Source organism: Ascaphus truei, chromosome 1 (assembly GCF_040206685.1).
Source record: "Ascaphus truei isolate aAscTru1 chromosome 1, aAscTru1.hap1, whole genome shotgun sequence".
Classification (NCBI taxonomy): domain Eukaryota; kingdom Metazoa; phylum Chordata; class Amphibia; order Anura; family Ascaphidae; genus Ascaphus; species Ascaphus truei.
In genome coordinates, this window is record NC_134483.1 from 264887115 (window position 1) to 264899505 (window position 12391).

The 12391-nt window shown below is 44.4% G+C and overlaps 1 protein-coding gene across 1 annotated transcript in view; it reads left to right on the forward strand.

Annotated features, from left to right (window-relative positions):
* The first annotated feature begins 917 nt into the window (after positions 1–917).
* Positions 918–12391, forward strand: part of NOA1 (nitric oxide associated 1) — a 111656-nt gene continuing 100182 nt past the window's right edge. The window contains exon 1 of the mRNA XM_075577326.1: positions 918–1376. Coding sequence (XP_075433441.1) covers positions 996–1376 — 381 coding nt within the window. The 5' untranslated portion in view covers positions 918–995. The remainder of the gene's footprint in view (positions 1377–12391) is intronic.

The following is a 12391-nucleotide window of genomic DNA, read 5'->3' on the forward strand; positions in this document are numbered from 1 at the left end:
ATACCCCCTTCAGCCACCCCCGCTACCCACAATAAACCTGGCACGGCGGCTTAACCCCTTCATTGCCTTAGCGTTTAGCCGCTAAGGTAATGAAGTGGGCTTTAAATGCACTTTTCCTGCCTCGGATGCATGCCGGGGGCCTCCGGTGCTGCTGTTAATGGTATCAGCTCCGGAGCACCCCGGCATCACTCACAGCCAGGGAAAAGGCCTGAATTTTTTATAAGTGCCGATCCGCCGCTCATCAGCAGCCTTTCACCATACTTTTTGTGGCGTGCCGGATTCGGCAGAAAAACGCCATTCTAGAGTGGCGAATAGCAGCACAAAGCTACTCGCCACTACTAGAATTGAGCGTGGCGGAAAAAATGGCTAGTTGAGGCGAAAAGTGCCTTTTCGCCTCGCCAATGGCGGAAAAAAAAACCCGCCAAACACATTGCCGGTTTTTTTGCCTTACGCCAAGTTTTCGCCCCTTACTGAATAGGGGTGGGCATTTTTGGCGTGAAACATCCGAGAAGTGCCTTTCCGCCGCTTACTGCATGACCCTCCTAATCTCTATTTTCGTGCACACTTATGGCGGATGTCTGTTTCTAACCGTTTGCATTGTGCCATTAAAATTACAGGGTACACTGTGTTTTGCGCTCTCTCCTTCTGTTTTTCTGTTTTTCTGTTTTTCTGTTTTAAATACATACCCGTTTTTTACAGGTGTGGTTAATCTATATTTAATCTATTAACTATTCTCATTTTATCCATGCCTACAATAATGTAGACCCCTTTTAGTTAAATATGTAGCTAATAATATATTTTTAAAAAATATATTTTTATTTTTGTTTGGTCAGAGAAAGGGTTAAGGGACCGGATGTAGGCGGAGGAAGAGAATGACTTGCTTTCCAAGCCTCGATCTCCTTCGGCATTCAGTCTACTGTGAGGACTACGTTCGAAAATGACCGCTGAAATCGTGTTAGTTTTGTAAGGTTCGGGATCTACTTGCTGGACGCGCCATGCTTTGCTTACACGCCGCCTTTTGCAGGTTCCCCCGCTGGACCCCGAGGATGAAGATTCTGCATCCGATTTTAATTCGCCCAAAACGGAACCGTATTGAAGGTGCATTCCACCCACTCCGCTTTTTCCTGACACGTGATGGCCGTGAAGCCAGGGGAGTGAGAATAAAAGCGACCGCGAGGTCGCAGCAGCAGCAACAACAGCAGCAGGAGGAGTTTGTGTTTCCTGAGCTCGCTGATAATGCATTCGATCAGGAGGACGAGTGCAGCTACGGACGCCGACTGCATGATGAGTATCAGAAACTTATCACTGAGACACGGAAGAAGCAGAAAGGAGCGAGGAGCTGCCCGGAGGTGTATAACCAAGCCTTGCAACAACAGGTAACATCCCTGGTGTAACTTCATGAAGAGGGGGGGGGGGGGGGGGGGGCAGAAGTAGTGATGGCTACACAGTTGACAGTGCTATAGAGCAACTTGGCTATCAGGCTTCCGTGTGGTTTGAGAACAGGTTGGCCCTGTGTGTCTGGTGAGGTTATATATCAGCATAGAATGCAACCACCGAGGGCTATAATCGGTTAGTTGTAGGGGTCGTTGACACACACAATTGTTTTAAAAGGTACAGGTGAAAAGTCCATGAGGCAGATGCTAAAAAAAAAAAAAAAACTCACAGGCAATTAGTGAGTTGAAAGGTCTGAGTTGATCAAAGACAAAGATCTAAAACCTTTCACCTCAGGTACTCCGCTGCCGTTTGGCCCCTAATGTAATGTATACAGTAACCCCTTAACTTTACTCCTAACCTTAACTACTTACCCATACCAAATAATTTAAAGTTTGTAATGCTAATATTTACCCTAAACCTTAACCTCTTACCCTAAAATCCCTAAAGTTAACGCTAATCGCTTTCCTCGGGGGTGGAGGGCAGTGGATATTCACACTGGAGTTGAAATAACGAAATGAAAATAAAATCATCTGAGCCGTGAATTGAGGTGAGTTCTTGACCCCAACTGACCGCCCCTCAGAATTGCCATTTTTTTTTTAAAGACAACATTTTACTGGGGTAAACCAGAGCCTGTCTTGTATTGTGAAACAGTATCTCACTCCCAATGACAATTAAGAATTTTAGCATATAATACTGAGTCTAAGTCTGTAAAGGTATTTCTCAGATCGTGATGGTACACCAGAGCATCCATTTGTGCCTTCTACCAGGAGATCAGGCCCCCTCCAGTGACGTAGCTCCGCCCACCTTCTGTTTGCATGCCTAAGGACTTTCGTGTGTGAAGCCTAAGGCCATGCGTATAGTGCCCGCGACTGGTGACGTTGCCCCAAAACAAATACTTTGCCCCCATCGCGTGCACTTATAGTAAGCGTGATGGCGACAATGCGACAGAGCGACATCGCGAACTTTGGAAGCTGGCAATATTTGATTTTTCAAGGGCTGTCGCCTCATGTCTGCAAACTGTGGGCAAGTTGGGGATTGGTGAATGGGAAAATTCCCACGAGAGGGATAGGTTCTCAAACCCTATGTATGTGGCCCCCGAGCTATCCCCGTTGTCTTTTCTTTGTTCTTCAATGTGAACGAATTTTCACTTTGCTTCTACAAGCGGATGAGAGCAGCACCAACTAATTCAAAACGCGTTATTTTATCGGAACCAAGGACAGAATTCTGCTTCAGGATTTCGTTAGTGCTGGGGGTTATCTAACGAACCCCAACGGACCAGAACGAACTTTGCAATATTCACGGACTTATTGGGTTGGCAATGTGCGCCCCTTGCAATAGGACTGCATGTTAAAGGACAATATTCCTGTGCTTTGTTTTACTTCTGGACATTCTATCCCGTTCTCTCCCTCCAGTAAGTGTTTTTGTCAAGTATATTCTAAGGTTGTCGTGTGTCTGCCTAATAAGGAAATAAATGACAATTTTATTTTGCTCAACTTGTGTGCTCAATCTCATACCCCAAAATATAAAATTGTTCTACAGGTCAGTCCCCTGTGACACTATAGGGGAGCACCGGTGGAAGGCTGGTAAAACCTAAATGGTTGTGTAATGTTATATGACAATATGAAGGGTTTTGTGTGTGTAAAATAATTGTTAACACTCACACGGCCTTGTGCGAATGCTGTCGCATCAAGGTATCTTTAAGACTCCCTTTTCTTTCTTCTTTTTTCTTCTTCCTTCTTTCGTCTCCTTTCTGTCTTCTGGATTTTTCCTCGCCGCCTTGCGTCTGTATCTTTCTTCTCCTACTTCTTTGATGTTAGTCTCACCCTCGGAATAAATATATACACAAAAATATGTGAGCAAACTGTGATTTTATCAGGGAAGGTATCTGGATATATGTTAAGAGTATATATAAAACACTCACACGGGCGTGTGTGGGTGCGCTCTAAGGGATGGTGTCTTGGTCTTTCAGGGGCAATCCCACTTCTTAAAGTAAAGTATATGCTCTAAAAATAAAGAGTCAAAAGCCACACTTTAGTTAAAAAAGGCAGAAACAAAATAAAATGTAACTACTCACACGGCCAAGTGTGAGTGCACACTTGGATATGGTATCTTTCGGTTCTCCTTCTGAGGTCCCAACTGGAAAGGGTCCACTGGTGCTGAACGTGGGTCCTCACCCCCCCCCCCAATGGGTCACAAAGTTCTGAGCCCGAGAATTTCAAGGCCAAGGTCTTTATTAAATGAAATGGACAGTAAAACAACAAAGCACAGCTAACTCAGCTCGTGAGTCACTCTGTGGAAAGTTAAAAAGCCAGTATTTGGGGAATCGAGCAGGGCTTGTGGTACTGCAGCTGAACTGCCTCCGCGTCCGGATGTAGCGCTGCACGTCCGCGTGTCCCGCTCCCGACGGTGGCTTGGAAGGATCAAAAATGCTGGGGGATTTTGAGCTACGTGTTTCGCCCTATGGGCTTCCTCAGGCTCCGTAGTTAGAATAGTCTGGGCTCGCTGCTCTTGCTTTATATAGTGCGGCCGGCCATTCTACTACACCCCCTAATTGCTTTGGTCTTAAGTTTTAAAATCGGTATCAGCTGTTCTGCACTAATCATATGGACAGTACAACAGCGTTCCGTTCTGCTTCACTATGCATATACCCTACATAAATTGAGGACCGTGACTTTGTATAGGTTGAGGGGATTTTTTGCACCTTTTAGTGGTTTTCTTACATTATGAACCTAACAATTCCCCCTCCAGTAGGTTTTTTTGACTGCTTTAGTTGCAAAGCCTGTAAACAGGCAACAAAAGGAGATAGGACAGAGTTCACCTCACATACCACGAACGAAAATTTTAAAATCAAACACCTCATTACATGTCGGACGGAATATGTGGTATACCTGCTTGCGTGTCCGTGTGGCCTCCAATACGTGGGCCGCACATCCAGACCCTTGAGGGTCCGCGTGTTGGAACACGTGGGCAATATACGCAAGCAGGTTATGACCCATAGTGTCTCCAGACACTTCAGTATGTGCCACGGAGGGAACTCAGATGGTCTCACCTATAAGGGAATAGAGAAGGTGGAGGCGCATTGGAGGGGTGGAGATCAACTTACTAAACTAGGACAACGTGAAACCTTTTGGATCTACAGATTACAGACCTTAGCCCCCAAGGGTCTAAATATAGACATAGACTTGGGGGCGTTTTACTGAGTACCCAATAGGTTCAAGCAACGCCTTATAACACCCACATCTTTCATCCATAATTGCCTATACCTCCCCGTTCCATCCCCCACTCAGCCTGCCGCCCCCCACCCCCCCATTTCCCCTTCCCTGTTTTCCTCATCCCCCTAGACCAGACGCTAGGAGGTCTTTGTGGTATTGGAAACTATATACCCCACATGGGACTGATTGCATGTTTTTCTTTACAGATCTGCTTCATCCAACACAGCATCTTTAAATGGATGAGTCCATTTTCATAGTAATAATTTATGCTCAATTTACACTTAAGACTGGCATCTTTTATGAGAAAGTACAAATGTATTTTTAAACACCACATGTATAAAATTGATATATATGAAGTAACAAATCCTTGATTTAGAAAGTTGAATTTTTTTTAAAAATTCAATGTTTTATAAATTGTGTGTATAGAATGTATTTGATTATAATTTTAATATAGTCTAAGAGTTGTTTTTAATAGTAGGGGTCAGAGAGACAGAGGGGGCACTCCCTGAATCCAAGTACATGATCAAGTCTCCAATGTTCAGTGTTAAATTGTAACTGTCAATTACTGACATCATTCAGAATTGTTAGGTTCATAATGTAAGAAAACCACTAAAAGGTGCAAAAAATCCCCTCAACCTATACAAAGTCACGGTCCTCAATTTATGTAGGGTATATGCATAGTGAAGCAGAACGGAACGCTGTTGTACTGTCCATATGATTAGTGCAGAACAGCTGATACCGATTTTAAAACTTAAGACCAAAGCAATTAGGGGATGTAGTAGAATGGCCAGCCGCACTATATAAAGCAAGAGCATCATCATCATCATCATCATCATCATCATCATCATCATCATCATCATCATCATCATCATCATCATCATCATCATCATCATCATCATCATCATCATCATCATCATCATCATCATCATCATCATCATCATCATCATCATCATCATCATCCCATATCTCCTCCTGAACCCATCATCATCATCATCATCATCATCATCATCATCATCATCCCATATCTCCTCCTGAACCCCTCATCATCATCATCATCATCATCATCATCATCATCCCATATCTCCTCCTGAACCCCTCATCATCATCATCATCATCATCATCATCATCATCCCATATCTCCTCCTGAACCCCTCATCATCATCATCATCATCATCATCATCCCATATCTCCTCCTGAACCCCTCATCATCATCATCATCATCATCATCATCCCATATCTCCTCCTGAACCCCTCATCATCATCATCATCATCATCATCATCCCATATCTCCTCCTGAACCCCTCATCATCATCATCATCATCATCATCATCATCATCCCATATCTCCTCCTGAACCCCTCATCATCATCATCATCATCATCATCATCATCATCCCATATCTCCTCCTGAACCCCTCATCATCATCATCATCATCATCATCATCATCCCATATCTCCTCCTGAACCCCTCATCATCATCATCATCATCATCATCATCATCCCATATCTCCTCCTGAACCCCTCATCATCATCATCATCATCATCATCATCCCATATCTCCTCCTGAACCCCTCATCATCATCATCATCATCATCATCATCCCATATCTCCTCCTGAACCCCTCATCATCATCATCATCATCATCATCATCATCCCATATCTCCTCCTGAACCCCTCATCATCATCATCATCATCATCATCATCATCCCATATCTCCTCCTGAACCCCTCATCATCATCATCATCATCATCATCATCATCCCATATCTCCTCCTGAACCCCTCATCATCATCATCATCATCATCATCTATCTCCCCCTGAACTCATCATCATCATCATCATCATCATCATCATCATCATCATCTATCTCCCCCTGAACTCATCATCATCATCATCATCATCATCATCATCATCATCATCATCATCATCTATCTCCCCCTGAACTCATCATCATCATCATCCCATATCTCCCCCTGAACCCCTCATCATCATCATCCCATATCTCCCCCTGAACTCATCATCATCATCATCCCATATCTCCCCCTGAACCCCTCATCATCATCATCCCATATCTCCCCCTGAACCCCTCATCATCATCATCCCATATCTCCCCCTGAACCCCTCATCATCATCATCCCATATCTCCCCCTGAACCCCTCATCATCATCATCATCATCAATCTCCCCCTGAACCCCTCATCATCATCATCATCATCAATCTCCCCCTGAACCCCTCATCATCATCATCATCATCAATCTCCCCCTGAACCCCTCATCATCATCAATCTCCCCCTGAACCCCTCATCATCATCATCATCATCAATCTCCCCCTGAACCCCTCATCATCATCATCATCATCAATCTCCCCCTGAACCCCTCATCATCATCATCATCATCAATCTCCCCCTGAACCCCTCATCATCATCATCATCATCAATCTCCCCCTGAACCCCTCATCATCATCATCATCATCAATCTCCCCCTGAACCCCTCATCATCATCATCATCATCAATCTCCCCCTGAACCCCTCATCATCATCATCATCATCAATCTCCCCCTGAACCCCTCATCATCATCATCAATCTCCCCCTGAACCCCTCATCATCATCATCATCATCATCATCATCATCATCATCTATCTCCCCCTGAACTCATCATCATCATCTATCTCCCCCTGAACCCCTCATCATCATCATCATCATCATCCCATATCTCCCCCTGAACCCCTCATCATCATCATCATCATCATCATCATCATCATCATCCCATATCTCCCCCTGAACCCCTCATCATCATCATCATCATCATCATCATCATCATCATCATCATCATCCCATATCTCCTCCTGAACCCATCATCATCATCATCATCATCATCATCATCATCCCATATCTCCTCCTGAACCCCTCATCATCATCATCATCATCATCATCATCATCCCATATCTCCTCCTGAACCCCTCATCATCATCATCATCATCATCATCATCCCATATCTCCTCCTGAACCCCTCATCATCATCATCATCATCATCATCATCATCATCATCCCATATCTCCTCCTGAACCCCTCATCATCATCATCATCATCATCATCATCATCATCATCATCCCATATCTCCTCCTGAACCCCTCATCATCATCATCATCATCATCATCATCCCATATCTCCTCCTGAACCCCTCATCATCATCATCATCATCATCATCCCATATCTCCTCCTGAACCCCTCATCATCATCATCATCATCATCATCATCATCATCATCATCCCATATCTCCTCCTGAACCCCTCATCATCATCATCATCATCATCATCATCATCCCATATCTCCTCCTGAACCCCTCATCATCATCATCATCATCATCATCATCCCATATCTCCTCCTGAACCCCTCATCATCATCATCATCATCATCATCATCATCATCATCCCATATCTCCTCCTGAACCCCTCATCATCATCATCATCCCATATCTCCTCCTGAACCCCTCATCATCATCATCATCATCATCATCTATCTCCCCCTGAACTCATCATCATCATCATCATCATCATCATCATCTATCTCCCCCTGAACTCATCATCATCATCATCATCATCATCATCATCTATCTCCCCCTGAACTCATCATCATCATCATCCCATATCTCCCCCTGAACCCCTCATCATCATCATCATCATCATCATCATCATCATCCCATATCTCCCCCTGAACCCCTCATCATCATCATCATCATCAATCTCCCCCTGAACCCCTCATCATCATCATCATCATCAATCTCCCCCTGAACCCCTCATCATCATCATCATCAATCTCCCCCTGAACCCCTCATCATCATCATCATCATCAATCTCCCCCTGAACCCCTCATCATCATCATCATCATCAATCTCCCCCTGAACCCCTCATCATCATCATCATCAATCTCCACCTGAACCCCTCATCATCATCATCATCATCAATCTCCGCCTGAACCCCTCATCATCATCATCATCATCAATCTCCGCCTGAACCCCTCATCATCATCATCAATCTCCCCCTGAACCCCTCATCATCATCATCATCATCATCATCATCTATCTCCCCCTGAACTCATCATCATCATCTATCTCCCCCTGAACCCCTCATCATCATCATCATCATCATCCCATATCTCCCCCTGAACCCCTCATCATCATCATCATCATCATCATCATCATCATCCCATATCTCCCCCTGAACCCATCATCATCATCATCATCATCATCATCATCATCATCATCATCATCATCATCATCATCCCATATCTCCTCCTGAACCCATCATCATCATCATCATCATCATCATCATCATCATCATCATCATCATCATCATCATCCCATATCTCCCCCTGAACCCCTCATCATCATCATCATCATCATCATCATCATCATCATCATCATCATCCCATATCTCCCCCTGAACCCCTCATCATCATCATCATCATCATCATCATCATCATCCCATATCTCCTCCTGAACCCCTCATCATCATCATCATCATCATCATCATCATCATCATCATCATCCCATATCTCCTCCTGAACCCCTCATCATCATCATCATCATCCCATATCTCCTCCTGAACCCCTCATCATCATCATCATCATCATCATCATCCCATATCTCCTCCTGAACCCCTCATCATCATCATCATCATCATCATCATCCCATATCTCCTCCTGAACCCCTCATCATCATCATCATCATCATCATCCCATATCTCCTCCTGAACCCCTCATCATCATCATCATCATCATCATCATCCCATATCTCCTCCTGAACCCCTCATCATCATCATCATCATCATCATCATCCCATATCTCCTCCTGAACCCCTCATCATCATCATCATCATCATCATCATCATCATCATCATCCCATATCTCCTCCTGAACCCCTCATCATCATCATCATCATCATCATCATCATCATCATCATCATCTATCTCCCCCTGAACTCATCATCATCATCATCATCTATCTCCCCCTGAACCCCTCATCATCATCATCATCATCATCCCATATCTCCCCCTGAACCCCTCATCATCATCATCATCATCATCATCCCATATCTCCTCCTGAACCCCTCATCATCATCATCATCATCATCATCATCATCATCCCATATCTCCTCCTGAACCCCTCATCATCATCATCATCATCATCATCATCCCATATCTCCTCCTGAACCCCTCATCATCATCATCATCATCATCATCATCATCCCATATCTCCTCCTGAACCCCTCATCATCATCATCATCATCATCATCATCCCATATCTCCTCCTGAACCCCTCATCATCATCATCATCATCATCATCATCCCATATCTCCTCCTGAACCCCTCATCATCATCATCATCATCATCATCATCATCATCATCATCCCATATCTCCTCCTGAACCCCTCATCATCATCATCATCATCATCATCATCATCATCATCATCATCCCATATCTCCTCCTGAACCCCTCATCATCATCATCATCATCATCATCATCATCATCCCATATCTCCTCCTGAACCCCTCATCATCATCATCATCATCATCATCATCATCATCCCATATCTCCTCCTGAACCCCTCATCATCATCATCATCATCATCATCATCATCCCATATCTCCTCCTGAACCCCTCATCATCATCATCATCATCATCATCATCATCCCATATCTCCTCCTGAACCCCTCATCATCATCATCATCATCATCATCATCTATCTCCCCCTGAACTCATCATCATCATCATCATCATCATCATCATCATCTATCTCCCCCTGAACTCATCATCATCATCATCATCATCATCATCATCTATCTCCCCCTGAACTCATCATCATCATCATCCCATATCTCCCCCTGAACCCCTCATCATCATCATCATCATCATCATCATCCCATATCTCCCCCTGAACCCCTCATCATCATCATCATCATCAATCTCCCCCTGAACCCCTCATCATCATCATCATCATCAATCTCCCCCTGAACCCCTCATCATCATCATCATCATCAATCTCCCCTGAACCCCTCATCATCATCATCATCAATCTCCCCCTGAACCCCTCATCATCATCATCATCATCAATCTCCCCTGAACCCCTCATCATCATCATCATCATCAATCTCCCCCTGAACCCCTCATCATCATCATCATCATCAATCTCCCCCTGAACCCCTCATCATCATCATCATCAATCTCCCCCTGAACCCCTCATCATCATCATCATCATCAATCTCCCCCTGAACCCCTCATCATCATCATCATCATCAATCTCCCCCTGAACCCCTCATCATCATCATCATCATCAATCTCCCCCTGAACCCCTCATCATCATCATCATCATCAATCTCCCCCTGAACCCCTCATCATCATCATCATCAATCTCCACCTGAACCCCTCATCATCATCATCATCATCAATCTCCGCCTGAACCCCTCATCATCATCATCATCATCAATCTCCGCCTGAACCCCTCATCATCAATCTCCCCCTGAACCCCTCATCATCATCATCATCATCATCATCATCTATCTCCCCCTGAACTCATCATCATCATCTATCTCCCCCTGAACCCCTCATCATCATCATCATTATCATCCCATCTCTCCCCCTGAACCCCTCATCATCATCATCATCATCATCATCATCATCATCATCCCATATCTCCCCCTGAACCCATCATCATCATCATCATCCCATATCTCCCCCTGAACCCCTCATCATCATCATCATCTATCTCCCCCTGAACCCCTCATCATCATCATCATCATCATCATCCCATATCTCCCCCTGAACCCCTCATCATCATCATCATCATCATCCCATATCTCCCCTGAACCCATCATCATCATCATCATCCCATATCTCCCCCTGAACCCCTCATCATCATCATCATCATCATCATCATCATCCCATATCTCCCCTGAACCCCTCATCATCATCATCATAATCATCCCATATCTCCCCCTGAACCCCTCATCATCATCATCATCATCAATCTCCCCTGAACCCCTCATCATCATCATCATCATCATCATCCCATATCTCCTCCTGAACCCCTCATCATCATCATCATCATCATCATCATCATCATCATCATCTATCTCCCCCTGAACTCATCATCATCATCATCATCATCTATCTCCCCCTGAACCCCTCATCATCATCATCATCATCATCCCATATCTCCCCCTGAACCCCTCATCATCATCATCATCATCATCATCATCATCCCATATCTCCCCCTGAACCCATCATCATCATCATCATCATCATCCCATATCTCCCCCTGAACCCCTCATCATCATCATCATCATCATCATCATCATCATCCCATATCTCCCCTGAACCCCTCATCATCATCATCATCATAATCATCCCATATCTCCCCCTGAACCCCTCATCATCATCATCATCATCATCAATCTCCCCCTGAACCCCTCATCATCATCATCATCCCATATCTCCTCCTGAACCCCTCATCATCATCATCATCCCATATCTCCCCCTGAACCCCTCAACATCATCATCATCATCATCATCATCATCATCATCCCATATCTCCCCCTGAACCCCTCATCATCATCATCATCATCATCATCCCATATCTCCCCCTGAACCCCTCATCATCATCATCATCATCATCATCATCATCCCATATCTCCCCCTGAACCCATCATCATCATCATCAACATCCCATATCTCCCCCTGAACCCCTCATCAT